This window comes from Oreochromis aureus, linkage group 20, assembly GCF_013358895.1.
Source record: "Oreochromis aureus strain Israel breed Guangdong linkage group 20, ZZ_aureus, whole genome shotgun sequence".
Classification (NCBI taxonomy): Eukaryota; Metazoa; Chordata; class Actinopteri; order Cichliformes; family Cichlidae; genus Oreochromis; species Oreochromis aureus.
In genome coordinates, this window is record NC_052961.1 from 14833880 (window position 1) to 14853898 (window position 20019).

The window sequence follows — 20019 nt, forward strand, 5'->3', positions numbered from 1 at the left end:
ACAAATTAAAACATGATAAAATATTTAAAATACCAAAACCTTTAAGTTCCTCAGATGATCAAGTTTCTGCTGTTCTAATTTGATACAAGGAATTTTACTCCACCCAAAGTCGTAATCATGGTAAATATATTCCAGCTTGGTTTGGATTCAGTAATAACAGTACTGTGATTTCAAAATAATAGTCTCAATTCAAAGGCTTGGCATTATGTTGTTTATTTTTAGAATTTAGTTATAACTAAATATAACACAGTTGACATATGGTCAGCAAGTTCAGAGGAAAGAACACGATCTGACAAGGTTAAAACTTCTGGGTGACACCAATGCCAGCTAGCACATCACATTATCTGCCCATGCAAACAGGATGCACTTCAGGCTACAGACATCAAATATAGCTTCCTCCGCTGCTCCACTCAACATTGATTAGTTGCCCGTCACAATGCAAGCCCTTATTCCCAGAGGTTCAGCAGTTGGTGTTTTGCTCCCTGCGGTGGAATTATGTGTGCAAAAAAAAACAAAAAACAAAACAACCAAAAAAAGTGTTCTTTATGCAAAGTTCAAAGGTCACTCCCATAGAATGCCACTGGGCTTTCAGTTGCACAAAGCATGCTCCTTTTCTATTTCTTGAATCTGTCCAGAGCTGATTTCTGGGTAGATAACGCCGCCTTCTTCCGCTCTCGCTCCTTCCTTTCTTTTTCCATCTTCACTTTGTCCTCCACGCTTTTTCTGATTACATCCTGGGGAGTAAACAAGTCAAGAGAGATCAGCCATGGTCTGCAAATACAGCATAAAAGTCGCTGTGATGTAATTAAATTTCATGTCCTAACTTGGACTACTTACCCTCTGCTCCTCATGAGCCACTTGTTTCTTGCGCCTCTCAATGGCTCCTGCAGAACTACGACCTTTTTTCTTATACTTGGGGACAAACTTTTCTTTAGCGAGTGGATCAAATCCCTAAAAAAAAAAAAAAAATAAAGTTAGAAAACATGCTTTTAGATTGTTGACAATAATATCTAGCCTACTATATCTTATATCAAAATGTACAGATATCTTAAATAACTGTTAATGCACAGTTGGTTTAAGAGACTGACCAGAACTTCAACCCTGTCTTGATGCCTTTGCTCCCAGGTGGCCTGGTCAACTTGTGCCAGCTCAGTGGGATCAAGGCTGATAAGATCTGGCTGAATCTTCTCCATCAGTGCTTTAACCTCCCATTCCTGCCTCTGCTTCGCACTTCGGTATGGATTTGCATCCAGACCATCAAAGTTAGGCTCACCAGCACCTATGATAGTAAATGATGCATCACATTCAGTTTTAGTCAACAGTAAAATGTATGCCAGGATTTACAAAAAAAATAAAATAAAATAAAATAAAAAATGGACTTATACTTCAGTGAATGTAGCAATTGTAACAACCCATTAGGATCAATCATCAAATTGGTGCACCCATAGAAACTTTTCACTTTGGCCTTAACCTACATAATGTAGTCTAATGTACATGCCCAGATGTAATACAAGATTGAGTCTGACCTGGTACGAGCATGCTGGTGAAACCATCTCCGTGCCCAACTCCGAGGACATCCTCAAAGGGACAGAAGTGCAGCCCCCACACTGTTCCCCGAAGTCTATGAGCCATGTACGGTTTAGTCACTGGCATGCTACATACGTCCTTGTACACCTGCAGATAAAGCATTTTCACATACAACATTAATACATCATATCTACTGTTTATTAAAGTAAAGACACCAAGATATGTTCAACTCCTAAAAGCCACATGCAACTTTTTTTAATAGCCTGTTATTCATACTGAAAAGGAATAAAAAGTTATAGCATATTGCATGCATGTGGTTTGTGGCTTGCTTGGTGTTTCTGCATTTTGGTAAATGGATCACTTGACTGCAGCAGTGTAAAGAAAGCGGCTGCAATAAATTTAACTAAAGTAGAACTTGAGTCATGTGCCTCAGGAAACCATATTAATGATATCTGCTCAGTGAAGAAGACCTTTCTGACATTGAGCATTTAGAGCAGTCTGAAGCCTGAGTGTTTGGATTACAGGGATATGTGAAAAAATATGATCTTATTAGATCAATGCTTTTAACTGGGTAGCACTTTATAATAACGTCAAACTATTAAGCATTAGTAAAGTATTAGTAAGGGATTAGCGAGCGCTTCATCATTTATATATCATTACTCCGTTAATACATATGTTTATCCATCTGTTACTCTTACACCATGTACAGCTATCACTCCTACTTTTATATTACTGCTAGTAATAATCAAAATCATAGTTCAAATGATACATCTGTATTTAAAAATGGCATACTAAGGAGGAGTAATGCTGTATAAATGATAAATTAAGCACTTGCTAACACCATACTAATGCTTAACAGTGTAACATTATTATAAAGTGCTTCCGAAAACTGTTGTCAAGTTAAAATTGGAGGTACAGCTACTCAAGGTCTGGGACCTAGTTTGGTGTGTGTTGTACACAGGGTTGGCTTCCTCAGATGGGGTCTGGTGTTGAATTAATGCTGTATGACTCTGGTCCAAACATCTAAGTCCTGCCAACCATGGTAAAATGGTAAATGGTAAATGGCCTGTATTTATATAGCGCCTTCTAGTCCCTAAGGACCCCAAAGCGCTTTACATATCCAGTCATTCACCCATTCACACACACATTCACACACTGGTGATGGCAAGCTACGTTGTAGCCACAGCCACCCTGGGGTGCACTGACAGGCGAGCTGCCGGACACTGGCGCCACCGGGCCTCTGACCACCACCAGTAGGCAACGGGTGAAGTGTCTTGCCCAAGGACACAACGACCGAGACTGTGCAGCCGGGCTCGAACCGGTAACCTTCCGATTACAAGCGAACTCCCAACTCTTGAGCGATCGCCCCACTAACCATGGCAACCATCGAACCAGAGGGAAATCGCTATTATTATTATTATTATTATTATTATTGTTATTATACACAGTTCAGAACAGCTTGCTGACCAGCTGCTCTAACCCCACTGCACTGCCTGCGGTTGTGTCGCGTTTCTTTTGTATTGCTCCATTGAATGTGACCTAGGGCGGACACACAATCGTTTTAGCAGTTTCTTCCAATATACCTTCCCAACCTTTTATTTATTTAGTTTTTTCTTCTCCTTATCATTATGACTTTTATATCTACATATAAATATCCATATTTATATGATGATGACGACGACTATTACTGTAGGTGATATAAATATTATTATTTTTACAATAAAGGACACAAAAATGTAGAATAGCAGCGAACACTGTTAATTGATATATGACCTGCTAGTAAATACATCAGGGGGTCGCCTAGGCAACAGGCGCCTGCCCAGGTGTGATAGAGCAAGATGCGAGGTATACCCTGTACAGGTTGAGAATCTTTTGCAAGGCCAACTCAGAAAGCAAGACAACCATTAAAACTTGCAGTGACACCTATGGGCAGCTTAGATTCACCAATTACCTAACTCCTGTGGGGGGAAGCCCGTGTGCTCTGAGAGAACCGACGCAGACACAGGGAGAACATGCAAGCTCTACACAGAGAGGCCCCAGCCTGATGGTGGATTTGAATCCAGGATCTTGTTGCTGTGAGTTATCCTGACTGGTGCACTGTTTACTAGTAAAGTGTGGTTTCACTCAGACATCAGAGATATAAATACTTGGATAAACACCCAACAAATCTCTACATGCAGAATTCTGCAGATGTATGTACTGATCTCTTTAGTAATAGCAAGATCACTCCTGTCACCAGTTGTATGCATGTAGAATGTTATCACAAGTGGGCTTCATATCTATTGCACCTTCGCAGAGGGTTTTGGAGTTGAAGACAACCAGGTACCCTGCTCAAGGAAGGTAACGGCTGAGTGAAACACAGAGTCATAATTCTCTTTTCTTTTTTAAAGGTTTTAAGCATGGGGCTGAAGGTATAGCCCCCCGTGACATGGGCCAGCATGTAAGAGTTGTGGATTTTCCTTTGTCTGTGAGTTTGGTCAAGGTATAAAAGGAATCGGGGCGGTGGCCCATCTTCAGCGACTGCTTAGGTGTTTGACCAGAGCGTTTCTCCATATTGCAATGTGATATTAAACCACTTCAAATCATGCTGGCTGAGGTGTTTGCAGGTTTTTTTAACACTTCCACGACAATTTTGGCATCACGGAACAGGATTCCCCAGGAGTGTTTCACTGAATCACAGGCTTGCAGTGACTGGCCACCCTGAGGGAAATCACCTCAGTCCCTCAGTTTTTTAAAAAAGAAAAAAGAAAAGGGGAAAAGCGAGACGCACTTCAGCAACTTTGTACTGAAGCAAAGGCTGCAGAGGGGATGCCCGGCTGCAATAGGTGCTGAGTCAGCGAAACGGCTAGTATTTTTGATTGTGACGAAATGTGGGAAAGAATGCATGGAGTATGTGTGAGAGAAAGAAAAATGTTGACAGAGAAAAGAGCTGATGTGTGTAGAATAATGATGAAAGAGATGTGTCAAAAAATGTATAAAAGAATCAGAGAGGGAAAGTGTTAACACAGAGATAAAAATGACATTAAATAAATGTCTTAGTGTATCAGTTGGCAGGTGATAGCTAACGGCCCAGGCAGCGGTTGAGGTCAAGGGTCATGCTGTTTGGGGTCCTGATAGTCATCATGAGAAGATTCCAGAACCACAGCAATAACCACAAAAGTTAAGAAAGATCTCTGCATTAGACGCAGAGGAAGACAACAAGGGTGTACGATGTGCTCTGCCCTTTCATCCTATAGCTGTGTTGGAACGAGAGAGTGAACAACAGCATGCCAAGCATCAACTCAGCGAAGACTTCCAGGCACCGTGCTCAAGGGAGGTAACGGCTGAGTGAAAAACAGAGTCCCCCCCCCCCCCTCTCTCTGTGAGGGGGAAGGTTTTAAGGATGGGGCTGAAGGTATAGCTTAAAGCCTTAGACCCAAGACACCCTCCACTCCAAAGAACAACAACACTGCTTTGCAAACACTGATCAGATAAACCACATAACGCAATGCAAAGATTGTTATCTAAAATACTGAAAAGACAGATGTAAAGTTAAGGCAGACTAGAATGTTACCTAGCCCTAAACAGAGATTAAGAACTGGCTCTTATCTAAAACGTGGATTGTACTCCGTTGAGGATAATGACACAGATAGCCTGATGCCCCCAGCCAAGCAATCATTCCTGTTAAACTTCTGTGAATGCCATGTGGGAAGATGCGTAGTGGGTGGATTGTAATTCATCAAATCTCTGTGGACAAGTCTGCGCAGTTCCACAAAACAGACAGGCACCCAGACTAATCACTTGATGATGAAACTTAAAATACCGGCACCCAAGCGGACCCTAGTGGACTCGCAAACGTGGAAAGTATAATCCCCGCTCACATCCCATCACATGTATCAATATTTTATTCTTTTTCTACTGTTCTTTTATTTGATCATAAATTGGATTTTGATTTTAATTATGTAACAGCATGATGGAAAATAAAGAAAGTAAAATAAAGGACAATAAAGAAAAGCTAATACGTAGGACTCTTTACCCTCTTTACCCCCTGAAAGCCTACTAGGAGTCACCCTTGGTGCTCTGATGTTCTGAACTGAGCAGTTTCTGACATATTTCAGTTCTACTTATAAAACAAAATGACTGAGTGTGCATCAGACATCGGTAGCTAGAGGGAGTGGCCTCTGCAGCTACCCTGGGAAAAACTATTCTCGTGGCCATCAAACACCTCTTTCTAGCATTTGCGTGCGTGTTTATGTGTTATTTGAATATCAGCCACTTCCTGTACCCTAACCCAACATTAGATTAGATTTTCTGAAACAACAACTTCAACCTTCAACCTGTGTTTGCCCACAGCAAACCACTGCTCTAATTGCAATGATAATAATAATAAATGAATAAAAAAAAAACTCTTACTCTTTACCTTCTAAAAAAAATGAGAAATTCCTTTGCCTTACGGAGTCAAAGAGTGTGGAATTTGCTTGACTTATTTCCGGGTACTCTGTTGTTGATACTAAATAGATCATTGGTGAGAATGTGAGCATTGTGTTTCTCTATGTTAGTCCTTCACCCTATAAAAACAACCCTTGTAAAAGAGTACTATTTGTTTTATGCTTGAGCACTCGGCCCGCATGGAATGTTGGTCATCGATGGAAGCAGCATATAAAAAATGTGATATAACCAGTCTGCTAGACTTGCTCCTGTTGGACTGTCAGTCAGCTCTAGAGAAGAGCAAAGTGATAATAAACCAAGAGCAGAAGTTGAACTGATTGTGAAAAAAAATTAAATAGCAGTCCTCTCTCTGCAGCCACTTTTCACACTATATTTATATTTGATTTTTGTGTGTGCTTCTCCCATTACTAGTGAACTCCACTGGTACCCCCCTCCCCTATCCCGCCCAATTTATCAACCGATCAGCATTCAACAGACACATGTTATCTAGTTCAGGCATCTGCAGTTAACCCCTGTCTGTTTGCTGCTCAAACAGAAATGCATGTGTTGATGGACACATTTGCAGGATGTAATGTTTTTTTATTATATTTGTGCAAAGTGTGGATCTGACAACCTGAACAACATCCCCCGTGGCTGCAGATAGCAGTCCCTTCTGGCTCAGTGACAAACAGGCAGCTCCAGCAGGAAGGAAGTATGACTTTAGAGGCTTGAAGGCTCTAATGTCATACACCTTCAGCTTCTTATCCATGCCAGATGTCACCATGTATCTGTCAAAAAAAGAAAAAAAGAAAAAGAAAGGAAAACTAAATTAGGTTTAGTTTAGTTTTTAGTAATTAGACTAGTTTCTGGCAGACCAAGAGAAAAATGCAATTAACTGTTCAACAAAAAACTGAGTTCAAAATCATTGACTGCTGCAGTAATATGCCCTATAAATTACAAAATAAACATTTTGCATGGGTTTTCCTGTTTTTAAGTCAAGGATTCTTTTGATTTAAGTTTAGACATACCAGATGTGCATAAACAACTCCCTTGTGATTGCTGAAGCTTTTACATCTCAAAGAGAAGGTTTTTGTTATCATGCGTCTAAATGAGACTAGAGGAGTTGTCAGGAACATCAACAACATCATCCCATCAAACCCATGAGATCGGATTCATAGATCCGAAGTTGGATTAATTTGTTAAGGGTGCACAAAAACAACAACAACAAGGGTACACAAAAACAACAACAACAAGTTATAAGATAAGGTAAAATATACTCAGTGGCCACCTCATTATGTATACCTGTTCATACTCAATTAGACATGTAAAACCTGTCAAGGGTACCTGACAAACCTTCCCAGCAGATCTCAGTAGATCCATCTCTAGGATTTACAGAGAATGATTCAAAAAAAGAAAAGACCTAGTGAGTGGCAGATCTCAGAGAAAATGCCAGAGAGAACAGACAGACTGCTTCAAGTTGACAGAAAGCCAATAACAACTGTAATAACCACTGGTTACGACAAAAGTAAACAGAAGAGCAGACAGGCTTCGCTGGGTGCTGTCAGCTAAGAACAGGAAACTGAGGCTACAATTTACAAGTGCTCACCGAAATCAGACAGTGGAAGATTGGAAAACCCTGCCTGATCTAATGAGTCTTGATTTCTTCTGTAATATTCAGATATTTTGCCAGAATTTGTCAAAAACATCATGACAGCATGGATCTATCCTGTCTTCTGTCACTGGCTGAAGCTGCTGGTGGTGTAATAATGTGGAGGATCTTTTAATGGATCATTTTGGCCCCCTTAGTACCAGCTGAGCATTGTTTAAATGTCACATCCTACCCAAGAATTGCTGCTAACTATGAAATCCCCTCTTTTGATGGCTGCTTTCAACAAGATTCGGCCATATCACAAAGCTTGAAGCATCTCAAACTGGTTTCTTGAACATGACATTTAGTTCATGTACTCAAATTAGACTCAACAACCACCAGATCTCTATCTAACTGGGTGGATCGGACGATTTACATAATTTATGTACAGCCAACAAATGCGCAGCAACTGCGTAATGCTATCATGTCAATACGGACAAAAATCTTTGAGGAATGTTTCCAACATCTTGTTGCATCAATGTCATGAAAAGTCAAGGCTGTTCTGGAGGCAACAAGGGGTTCAACCTGGTATTAGCAAGTCACTTTTAGTGCCTAGGACTATTGTGAAACAACATAAAGGTAACTTTTACAGACATTACAAAACATTTCCTCTTCTCATGTGACTTACGTGCCCGTCTTATCCACAGCGACAGAGCGCACGCCCCCTTGGTGACAGAGCATCTTCACCAAGGCTTCTTTCTGGTTTGGTGACCAGAGGGTGACCGTGCCGTTGGCATGACCTAGGTGGATGATGGCATTATGAGGGTTCTGACACATCACGTCAAGTCGGCCAGTCTTGGTGCAGATAGCTGCCACTTCCTTTCCCACTGACACATCCAAATACTGCAGGAAACTGGTAGCACTCTAAAGAAGACAGAAAAAGACAAAAACAAAGCTGTTTTACAGATAGTCAGGACATATAATTTTGCTTATAAATTTATTGTCAACACTAAATATGTCAACACTAAGTGTTTATTTATCATGGTAACCTCTAAACTGTCACAGTAACTGTTAAGAGAATATTGTATATATGTGATCAGCTGCATGAAATGTATCCTTTCATTATTTGTGATTAAGCATATTTCTACATGACTTTTTACCTAGTAACTTGTGTGCTGAACATATGCAGATACTAACCGCATCCTGTCGTTCTGAACATTTAGATGTAGAAAAGGGAAAAACCTGCTGCTTTGAGTGATGTTATCTTTGTACACACACACACATACACATACACATACATACAAAACAATCTTGTATAAATAAAGGTCGCAGGCAGTCGTGGGGCGCAGTTCGTGCGTTACATGACTGCCCCTCGCAAGTGAAAAACTTCTGCAGTGTTTGTGTGTTTTCTAACTCAGACGTCTCAGCTGAAGAACGGCAGGGTGATTTAAAGAAATCCCCTGTCAGTAACACATTCAAAACTGTGTATTATCTGCACTCCTCTGTATTGTACAACACGTTGTGTTTTTGTTCGTTATGTTGTCATTACTGCAACAATGTTTCAGTCCTACTCTCTTACTTAGCTCACACTTATAAGAAGTTTGGGGGGTTTTTTGTACTAGTAGATTACTGGTTTCCCTTTGTAGTCTGGCCAGCCCGACTAGAAAATGACATTTGTTTGTATGCAGGAAAACAGTCTGCACGCATTTACCCAAGTTTAATCTGAAACTCGGCTATTGTCCTACCACGATTTAGCTTTTTAAAAGCTTTTATTTTTATCTAGAGTTATACAGACTGCCAGAAGCCAGAAAAAAAATAATCAGCTGACAAAGCAGGAAGAGTAACTTTAATAACAGCAAGACTATGACCTGAGAAAATTAAAGCTTAATAAAAAAAAAAAAAGAAAAAGAAAAAAAAAAAGGGGTCCCTCGCCATAACGTGGTTCACCTTTCGCAGCCTCGCTGTTTCGCAGATTTTTTTTGGGTGCAATTTTGCATGCTTTTTTTTTTATTTTTTAAACAGCACATTGTGTTCTGCGTCCTGATTGGCTGTAGACCATCGTCAATCAATCTCGTGCTGTCTCCCCTGTACAGTACAGAATAGCTTGTCAAATTTACATGAATCTTCCATCGCTAGCAGTGTGACTCTGAAGTGCTGTACTGTATGTTTGTAAGTTTTCTCCCCAACAAACACAACAATGTCGACGAAACATTTTGCACCGTCAAAGGCACCTGTGGTAGCACCCAGAAGGCAAAGGAAGATGCCATCGCACAAAAAGTTGGACTTCTGGATATGCTATAGGGAAGGTAGAACCATATTTTTCGGATTATAAGGCGCATTAAGCGAAACAGAACAGTCAGATAAGTCAAACGTTACTCAACTCATTCTTCTTGCTTCGTCTACTTTCGTACCATTGATTCATTAATGTTGAATTCTCTCGCAGCTGCTCTATTCCCATGTTCTGGTCCTGAAAACAGGGTTTGATCTTCGGTTTCATTCTATAATGCTGGACTTATTTTTCTACGAAGGTTTGAACTTAAACAAGAGAAAAAAGTGTGAAAATGTTCAGGCCTTTCTGAGAAAACTGTATAAAGTTTGTAGTGAGGGGTTTTCCAGACTTAAAACATCTATAATAATTGTAAAAAATAAAGCTGGCTACTTCGCGGATTTCACCTATCAAGGGTTATTTTTAGAACATAACTCCCGTGATAAATGAGGGACCACTATATTACATAATTTTTTAATTATTGTGGAAATGGAAATGCAAGAAATTGAAAGACAGAAAAAAGATCACTGTGAACTCACCGCTGTGGCGAGCAAAAAGTGATAGGGGAGGAACTGCATACGAAGGACGTCATTGAATTTTCGGATGCAGTGAAGCTCTATTCCATTAGAGTCGTAGATATAAAGCCATTTCTTCTGAGCCACTGCATACATAGCCTCGCTATGAAGCCACCTAAACAAAGGCAGAAATTTGTTTTAGTCCGGAGAAGATCAATGTTTTATTTCTGCTTTGTGTTTCATGAAGGCGGATGACTTACTTCACATCATTGACAGACTCCATCACATTTATCTCACACATCAGCTGTTTGGACGTCCAATCTATACAAGCAACATGGCCTCTCCTCCCACCAAGCAGCAGGTGACTGAAGTGAAGAGAACATAAATATTTGCAAAACTTAAACTTATGAAGTCTCTCTATTTATATCTAAATAAATCTATTTATTGTAAAAACAGGAATCATTCAGTTCTGCAGGTTCACCTCAGCTGTGGTTTAATTTCTTTCCATGTCTTTGTTTTAATTTACAACATTGCTGATTTGCACTCTCAGCTCATAGTAACAGTTTTTTTTTCAAGCACAGAGAATCTCAGAAAAGCTTAAAGAAAGGCAAAGTTTATTTCCTTTGCTTGTACTAACTGGTGAGTGTGCCACTTAGCAAAGAAGCCAGAAATAACGAAGGCCTAATGTCAAAATCTACTTTTGTCAGGAAGACACAGAGTTGGAAATAAATAAGTACGTTCCATATCTGCTTAGAAGATTACAAAAGTTATGAAGGATACTTAACATTTCCTCTAGAAACGGTGAGTTGTCTTGCCAAGCCCATTGACAACTTAGGTGGACTTGACATAAATCAGTGTTTTACAAAAAAAACCCAAAAACCACTACATGATGGAGCAATTTGTTAAATGTTAAACCATTTGCTGATATATTGGCCTTTTAAATCACTAAATATCAGTCTCTCTCTCCACAAGAGGGAGACCAAACACTTCACACAGATAAGCATGTGCTGCATGATATTCCATGATACTGACCGTCCAGTCTTGCTGTAATCCAATCGATACGGTCCAAACTGAGACAGTTTCAGATTAAAATACTGAGGAGGAGAAGAGAGCAAGAAATGAACAACACTCACTCTGCAGAATCTCTTCCCGTGACAACTCCATAGCAAATTTATGTCTACGGTTGGAACTGAACCAGCAAACCTTTGCTTGCAAAATGAATGTGTTAAATACTACAAAATCCAAAACAAACTGTAGGTCTTTATTTGAAAACACCACATCAATTTTACTATATGAAATAAAACCTCATCTGCATCTAAAATGTTGCAAACTTGATATACAATTAATAACTGTCTTAATGTACTTGTCATTTTATATTGCGCTCTTTTAAAGTTATGACTTTATAATATCTACACAGTCTGCATTTCTTAATTTTTTTTCCATAATTAAGGCAGAAATCTACAGTTCAAAGCTTAAACTTTTATTTTATATATATATGAATTTACATAATAATTAAAAGATATCTTGATTCCCCGCAGTTAAACAGACAATTTGTCAGCAAAATCAAACAAAAGCCCATAATCTATGTTTCTTCAAAATTTCTGTGCAAATTTTTCTGTTTAATAAGCTATTTACACATTCACACAAAAGTTGATAAAAAGGTCTCAGTACCTTTGCTCCAGATGTTATGTCCACAGCCTCCGCAATATCCTCCTGCGAGATCATACATGTGTCCTCATCTTCATCTCCTTCTAAAAACCTGAGATCAGGGACAAACATCACTCAAACGGGACATTGTTTTTTTGTTTTTAAATCACATGATATCTGTCACAAAGTACGATCTAACACAAAGAGGTGAGCATCATTTAAAGGACATTACCCTGCCTCCTCCGGGAGGAGAAGGTCAAACCGGGCTGCTTGTTTCTGGGCCATTTCTGAAGCATCTTCTGAGCGAGCTATGATATCTCTCAGCTTGTGCTGCTTACGGTGAGGCTAGAACAAAACGAACAGAGAAATCAGATGAAAGACAAGTGCTGAAAAAAAGAGCATACTATTTTAAAGACGAGCCACTCAGATGCTTACCTTTTTAAGTTTATCTTTCCTCTTGAATTTTTGCAATCTGTCTTCTGGAATAGGAGCAGGGCCTGGGAATGGGTCAGATTTCTGAAAGAACATGAACATTAGTTAGAACAATATATAATATACAGTCCTATATTACCTATACTAAACTGTAAAAGCAGACTGAATCATGGTAAACATTAAATGTTATCTTCTTCTGGTCATAAGTGGTGCTTCAAACTTAAATATTACAGCTAAAAGATTCAATACAACGCTCATGAATCATCATGGGAGATTAGGCATGCCTGGCTACCTTTGTTTACATAATAATGTGCTTATTTGTGGATATTTGGAAGATTTTGCAGTGCAACAGCAGCACAAAGGCGATGCATAGGCTCTTTACTGCAAATAAGGGTACCCCAAACTGCACCTTAAACATATTCTAGTGCAACACAGGACCTCACTAAAACAGTTTAAGCAAGAGCAAGAAATGATGGCGTGATTTTTGTCTGTCAACAGTAATTCGTGTACTCTTACCCCTGGCTTGACTTTCTCTCCATCACTTGGACTCTGGTCTTGTTTTCGCTTCTTTGCCTTCTGTGTCTCGTCGTCCTCCTGCTGCTGAGCCTCTTTGCTCTGTTCTGCGTCGTTTTTAACTTTGTTTTCATCCTTCCGTTCCTCCTCCTGGAGCTCCTGCCAGTACCGAGCAGGCGGCTGTAAGATAGGAGCGAACAGTGGCAAGTTAGAAGAAGTGACTATAACGTATTTCGTTATTTAAGCCCAGAAACTTTTACACTCGCCTTCGCCCCCGTGTGGGGCTACTTACATTAGCTGCTTGTCGCTAGCAAGAAAAAAACTACCTTACGTTTACTGTTTATTAGTTATAAAACTGCGTTCCTCAGCTGCAGTCACAATAGCTTAAAACGGCTGCGACGATGTACTTCTAGAAATTATTTATCTATATTTACCTTCTTCTTTTTACCCACGTGTGTCTCATCCACCGGTGCCTCGCCGGGTGACTCCATCTCTGTTGTATACGTTTTTCTTCTTCTGCGTTAACGGCTTCAATAAACTGTATCTGTACATGATGAACGCCACCGTTCGGTCTGAAAGGGTTACTGCATCGGCTTATAGGTTCAGTATGTGCATAAAAAAAGAAATCTTTATAGTTTATTTAATGATATTCTCTCTTTGTAACAGGATTAAGATAATAAAAAAAAATATTTTCAACTTTTTTTCTTTCCCTGCATATTTCAAATCTTTTATTTCAGTCTTGTATTCATCTTAGCCTTTTAATGTTGTCTCATGTTACCACCTAGTGGGTTAAAAGAGAATAAAACTTTCCCTTTATCATTCATAGTGAGTAAGTAACAAAATACATAAATAAATAAATTAATAAAAAACACTAGGAATAATCACAACAAAAATATCCTAGGAAATTAAAAAAGCTATTAATAGATACAATCAATTTTAAAAAACATAATAAAAGATGGTGATAACAAAAGAAAAGACCTAAACTGCTTTTTAAAGGAGTCCACATAGTCAGCTAAATATAGCTGGAGTGGGAGACTATCCACAGATCACAGTTATTCAAGTTTTGTAATGATCTAATTAGTTTCTATTTTTATTTTGCTTTGACTTTTTGCTTTTAATTCAGTTTAGTTGCAGTTACCCCAAGTGAATTAGTCTTTACTTTTCTGAAAATGTTTAGTTTCTGTTAGTTTCAGTCTTATTTTTAGTTGCTATTCATTATTATTGGATCGCGCAGTGCTCACAGTCTTGTAGACATCCAAAGACTCAATAAATGCTTCCATCAAAGCCTCATCTGGCAAGTTTTGCTAAAAAATTTTTTCCCAAATAACAAACACTAATACTATATTTACTCTTTAAAAAATGTTCATTAGTTTTCAAAGTTCACAGATTAATTTCAGTTTGTTTTAACTTTTTAGAAGTCTAGTTTTTAAACTATGATATATTTAGATTTTTTGATTTTACTGAATTTCTTTCTCACATCTAGTTTTAATTTTTAGTTTAGTTTTAGTGAGCTATAATAACCTTGCCACAGACTGAAATACTCTGTCCCCCCAGTCTTTAGTCTCAACAGAAACGTTTTTAGCCTGCACTTAAAGTCTTCTCACAGAAGTGTGTTTAAGAAGAAGCTCGATGCCTCAGCGTCACAGGGTGGTGGAGCCCTTCACCCCTAACATAATTTGAAAGGTGGGGTACAGCATGAACTTACTGCCAGCCTATACCAGGGCCCTCTCTTTAACATGCTAATTAATCATTCCTACCATATTCTTTGGTCTCTTTTGTTTAGAGTTGATCTGGCTTATACTTTACCCCTCTGAATAGCGTTTGTTCATGTGATCTTTGGTCTTAGAACATGTTTTGCAAGCTAAAATCTGCAACTTCCTTTTTGTTCAAACAAACCCAATGTGCAGTCCTAGTTTCTATCTTTCATTTATTTTTCAGTTCCTTCTGTGAACATAGAATAGAATAGAATAGAATAGAATAGAATAGAATAGAATAGAATAATCCTTTAATTGTCCCACAAGGGGAAATTTGGTTGTAACAGCAGCCAGAAAGACACATATACAAACAAACAGTACACAAGACACAGAACAGAAACATACACAATTTTTCTTACATATTTACATTAAGGACAATGGTTACTATAAACAGAGTACTGTACAGTTATTAAATTAAATATAAATAACTACAGATAAGAGGCAAACCAGGTTGTAGTGCGAATCGGTTGATTAACTTATTGCAGTTACAGCGCAGATGTAAACATCTATGATTGTTGGGAGCAGTTCTGATTGTACAGTCTGACATCAATTCTGGTTTTATGTTTACATTTCAAAGATTATATTTTGATGTTTGTGATTTTAATAATATGTTCCATTAAACTGACCTGCAAAAAATGACTTATTGTTTGTCACTACAGTAACTATTATACTGATGTTCTAACTATTGTCTTCATATTAAAAATGTAAGCATAAAACATGATTTCAGGCATTTTCATGCAGGAGAATTTTGTTATTTTTTTAATACTTGCGAAAGTAGTTAAGCATAACTGCTAAACTGGAACAATAATGCTAATAAAGACCACAAGCCCAGAAATGTTTTTACTCTCCTTGATGTGTTTTGAAAGTAGATGAACTCAGCCAGAAACCCTATTCTCTTTATTCACAGCTATGTTGGATTTGAAAGACTTTTTAAAGACTTTTAAAGGCTTACTTTTCACAGGGGAACACATTTGTTCCCTCTCTTAAAACTCTTTACAGTCATAAATAAAAAGCTTTGTCATTGCATGACATTGCTTTTTGTTCAGTGGTCATGTGATAACCTTACTGTAACGTCATCCAAACTTCTAATCAATGTATTGTATATCGTGCATTTGCAATACTGTCCATTTAAAATTTCATACCAAATAAAGTGCTTTGAATGCATGAGTAATGTTTTCACTGACACACTTTAGATCCTAGAATTGAAAAAACAAATGGGAACAAAAATCCCAACAAAAGGATCAGGAAATCAGGGAAGGGCTGGACTTTCAGTTCTCTCCTGGCAGAGGGCCCGCTCTCACTGTGGTGTGTTATGTAATCAGAAGTTGTGAATAAGAGAAAAAATCCCAGTAAAAGAAACCAGACAAAAACCGGCAATCAGCATGTCTCTCGATCCTGAGAAGGTATGCCTGACATCTTTAAACCAAACTGTTTTTGTTGTTGTTGTTGCTTCAGCTAGAGTTTGCTCTAATTTTATGGTGTTTGTCTCTTGTTAAGCATGTGGAGCTAAGATAGTGACAATGGATTTATCAGTTAAAGTGGTGTAAATGCATGCATGAGCCATGTGGGTTCATTTTATTCTGCAAGTCAGAGGGTTATTTTAATCAATCAGCACCAGTGTTTTTGTTGAGCACAGCCAGACTTCCTCTCTGAGCACACCAAGTATTTTTGTGCTGTTAACCATTTGTGATCTCCCTCTCTCTTTAAAGAGGACTTGTATAAAACAGCTTGAAGCATGATCTGACTTCGTTACCCACAGATGGCAACACTGCTTTCTCTTCCACTGCAGTACCTGATTACATTACATTGATTTCTCAGCCTTGATAAAGACAGCAAGTGCCCTGGTCCTCATAATATTTCAGGGAAACTTTAACAAGCCTAAGAGCAGCTGAGTGGTATTTTCATTATACATTTAACTGGTTAGTAGACAAGCAAAGAGTCCTCACTCTCTAGAAACAGTCAGCCATTGTAACCAATGTAAAATTTAATTTGTACCATCTGCATTCATACTATGAATGAAATTTATAACTTGCAAACAATATTTTCCCTGCTTTATATTCTGTGTGTGTGTGTGTGTTTTTATTTATTTATGTACATGTTAACTGCATTATAAGTGATTTATTGTTGTTTTTAATCATGTGAGTTGATGCACAACAAGTGTCCTTTTTGGGACAATAAAGTGAATTTAAGTACACATTCAGATTTTTCAAAAAAAATATGTTTTTTGCTTTTTTCCCAAAGGCAGTTTTACCTTCTCGACAACAACTGTTTGATTTCCATGGAGTCTCAATGATTCCCATTTTCACAGACAACTGGGAGAACGTTCAAAACTTTCAGGCCAGACCGGATGATATACTTATTGCAACATATCCCAAAGCAGGTCAGTCCAAAAAAAGAGGTATAAACCTTTACAGCTCATCAAGGTGTGTGCATAGAGGTCAGTGTAGGGGTCATGTTAACTTCCCCCTCTCACTTTAGGAACCACGTGGGTCTCCCAGATCCTTGACCTGCTATATTTTGGTCAGACAGAGCGACAGAAAACCATCCCTATCTTTGAGAGAGTGCCCTTCCTGGAGATTGCCGTTCCATCTTTGGTTTCAGGTTTTTGATCAAATCTACCAATTTTACACAAACACTTACAAACCATTATGGATTGTTGGGCTCTTTTTCCTCAAACTTGGCTAAAATCATATCGCTCTGTTACCGTTGGCTAGTTGGTATTAACATTTTACACAGTCAAACTTGTGTTTTTTTCATCTTTATCCCTCCATGCAGGAAAAGACCTCGCTGACAAGCTCACCACCACCCCTCGACTCATAAAGACTCATTTTCCTGTCCAGTTTGTGCCAAAGTCCTTCTGGGAACAAAACTGCAAGGTTGCATTTTCCTGTCTGTTGTTTGCATCAGCTCAGTGTATTATCAAGAAGATGATAATAATACCGATAATACTGCAGTTTTACACTGGGTTTAAGTTCAACTTGAAGCCTACCAAGAGAATTTGAGATTCATTTGAGTTAAGAGTTTGTTTTCCCTTTTCCTTTTTTAAAATCTTATGTAGATTGTCTATGTGCTGTGCTGTTTTTCAAGAAGCTGATAATAGTTCTGATAACAGTGCAATCTAAAGCAACATGTCAGGCATAACTTGAACCTTTAAGCCTAATAAGGAGCTCCAAAGTGTCTACTTCTGGTAAAGGTTTAAGATTTCTTTTTTCCATCTTCTGCAGATCGTTTATGTAGCCCGCAATGCAAAGGACAACATGGTGTCTTTTTTCCACTTTGATCGCATGAATATGGCTCATCCAGATCCTGGAGACTGGAGCAACTACATCCACAGATTCAAGGAAGGAAAAAGTATGCATAAAATACTATATTAAAGTTATTTTCAGTTACTGCATGGTTGCTATTTTCCTGTTTCTGTGGCCCTAGTGGTGTTTGGATCCTGGTATGACCATGTGAATGGCTGGTGGAAGAAGAAACAGACTTACTCAAACATTCACTACATGTTCTATGAAGATATGATTGAGGTAATACATTCCTTTGTGAGTCCCTTTCTCTTTATGCTACTTGTTTGAAGCTCTCATTTAGTGTCTTATAATGCTGTAATGATGGTTGTAATGTTGTGATGATACAGTTAGGTCCATAAGTATTTGGACAATGTCACAATTCTTTTGTAATTTTGCCTCTGTGTACCGCCAGAAAGGCTGTTAAATCAAGCAGTCAGTTTGCTTAAGCTTAAAAATAACTGGACACACTAATATAGTTATAACTATATGGACTTGCTTTGAGATGTACTTCAAGGCCTTTATTGGAGCCACCTTCAGGTGCTGCATGTGTGTGGGTCTCTTCGTCTTCAGTTTTGTCTTCAGTGACTAAACTGCATGCTCTATTGGATTGAGAGCAGGTAACTGACTTTGCCACTGAAGACTATCCCCTTTCCTTCTCTTAAGAAATCTCTGGGTTGCTTCGAGTTGTTATTTGTTTATATTATGACGCGCTGTCTCATCAGTTTTGCAGCATTTGGATAAATCTGAGCAGATAGTATAGCCCTGTGCACTTCAAAAATCATTCTGCTACTTCTATCAGTAGACATATCATCAATAAACAGCAGTGACTTTGTTCCACTGGCAGCTATACATGCCAAAATATCATCTCCACTATGTTTGATAGATAATGTGGTATGCATTAGATCAGGGGTCTCCAGCTCCAGTCCTCGAGAGCTACTGTCCTGCAGCTTTTAGATGCATCCCCACTCCAAATACTTAACTCTTATCTATCTTTCCAGGACACTGAACGGGAAATAGACAAACTCTGCAGCTTCCTCAGTTTGTCCCGTTCAGCTGAAGAGAAGAAAATGATCGCAGGTGGAGTCCAGTTTGATAACATGAAAAAGAATGAGATGACCAACTATTCCACATTCTCCATTTTAGATTTCAAGATTTCTCCCTTCATGAGAAAAGGTACAGTGAACAATATTGTGATGCATGAGGTGGTATTAGGAAAAATACCTGATTGATTTGTATCTGTGTTTCTGCAGGGAAGGTTGGTGACTGGAAGAACCACTTCACCGTCGCTCAGAATGAAGTGTTTGATGAAGACTACAAGAAGAAGATGAAAGATCCCACACTTCAGTTCCGCACTGAAATTTGAACAGAACCAGACATATAGTGTGCAAAAGGGTCACTGATTGACTTTATCAAAATCTTTATCTAAATGTGCTTTATATTATTAATCACAAATTAAAAGGCGTTTCATGTTTGAAAGTGAATATTTATGTCACTACAAACAAAAAAGTATTGGACATTACCAGTAACACTGTACTGCATTACTGAAACTAAAGTTGGTGTGCACATTAAAATGTCTAAGGTATATAGTAATACGAAAGTTTATTTTGAAGTTTTTTACTAAGTGCTAACAGCCCATTTTTTATTCTCTGTGTGTTAGATGTGAGGCATAAAAAATAAAAGGTAATGAATGACTGGTCCACAGGTTGCATTGTTTGCAAACAAGGGTTTTCTGAAATTTGAATTCCTTGTGGGGGAGTTTTGAGAATGTGGTTTACCCAAGACAAAATGAATACAACTATACTTATCATATTTTAATTAGTCAATACTATTTATAAACTAAATATAAAATATAAATGTAAAATGCACCGTTTGAGTAGTACACCTGTACCTGTATTTTGTTTGAGTGACAACATGGCCAGGCATGTTAAAACCCCTTTATATTTAACCTAAAGATATCACAAAATCATATACAAACAAAGACAAATTAATATAAGCCATTTTAATAAACAGCTTCTAATTAACCACCACCTTATCACAGGGGATCTTTCTTCTGGCCCTGGGAGCAGTATTGTCTAATAGGGTCTCC

The 20019-nt window shown here is 38.4% G+C and overlaps 2 protein-coding genes across 4 annotated transcripts; one reads left to right on the forward strand and one right to left on the reverse strand.

Moving 5' to 3' along the window:
• Nucleotides 1-188: 188 nt before the first annotated feature.
• Nucleotides 189-13446, reverse strand: wdr46 (WD repeat domain 46). Its single transcript, XM_031753891.2, has 14 exons — nucleotides 13330-13446; nucleotides 12899-13075; nucleotides 12386-12466; nucleotides 12183-12295; nucleotides 11975-12062; nucleotides 11336-11397; nucleotides 10564-10668; nucleotides 10328-10478; nucleotides 8211-8446; nucleotides 6569-6722; nucleotides 1527-1674; nucleotides 1089-1279; nucleotides 838-951; nucleotides 189-734 (listed from the first exon to the last, which is right to left on the reverse strand). Exons 1-14 carry the CDS (start codon nucleotides 13384-13386, stop codon nucleotides 615-617), a joined length of 1797 nt encoding a protein of 598 aa, XP_031609751.1. The 5' UTR covers nucleotides 13387-13446; the 3' UTR covers nucleotides 189-614.
• A 2455-nt stretch (nucleotides 13447-15901) lies between these two features.
• Nucleotides 15902-19629, forward strand: LOC116331207 (cytosolic sulfotransferase 3-like). 3 transcript variants are annotated; one of them, XM_039605051.1, is made up of 9 exons: nucleotides 15953-16052; nucleotides 16439-16544; nucleotides 16891-17029; nucleotides 17128-17250; nucleotides 17425-17525; nucleotides 17874-18000; nucleotides 18076-18173; nucleotides 18932-19106; nucleotides 19184-19629. In XM_039605051.1, exons 3-9 carry the CDS (start codon nucleotides 16939-16941, stop codon nucleotides 19294-19296), a joined length of 828 nt encoding a protein of 275 aa, XP_039460985.1. In that variant the 5' UTR covers nucleotides 15953-16052; nucleotides 16439-16544; nucleotides 16891-16938; the 3' UTR covers nucleotides 19297-19629. The 3 variants fall into 3 exon arrangements, with proteins under 3 accessions (XP_039460984.1, XP_039460985.1, XP_039460986.1); XM_039605052.1 differs by having other exon boundaries at nucleotides 15967-16052; nucleotides 16359-16544; XM_039605050.1 differs by lacking the exon at nucleotides 16439-16544 and having other exon boundaries at nucleotides 15902-16052.
• Nucleotides 19630-20019: the final 390 nt, after the last annotated feature.

Excerpts from the sequence above, each read along its gene's own strand:
- wdr46 (XM_031753891.2), bottom strand. The coding sequence starts at position 13,386 with ATGGAGTCACCCGGCGAGGCACCGGTGGATGAGACACACGTGGGTAAA. Across the intron at positions 8,447-10,327 it reads ACTTTTTGCTCGCCACAGCG|AGTGCTACCAGTTTCCTGCA; the intron begins GTGAGTTCACAG and ends TGTCTTCTTTAG. Across the intron at positions 1,675-6,568 it reads CCACGGGGGATGTTGTTCAG|GTGTACAAGGACGTATGTAG; the intron begins GTTGTCAGATCC and ends CTTTATCTGCAG.
- LOC116331207 (XM_039605050.1), top strand. The coding sequence starts at position 16,032 with ATGTCTCTCGATCCTGAGAAG. Across the intron at positions 16,053-16,890 it reads TGTCTCTCGATCCTGAGAAG|GCAGTTTTACCTTCTCGACA; the intron begins GTATGCCTGACA and ends TTTTTCCCAAAG. Across the intron at positions 19,107-19,183 it reads TTCTCCCTTCATGAGAAAAG|GGAAGGTTGGTGACTGGAAG; the intron begins GTACAGTGAACA and ends GTGTTTCTGCAG.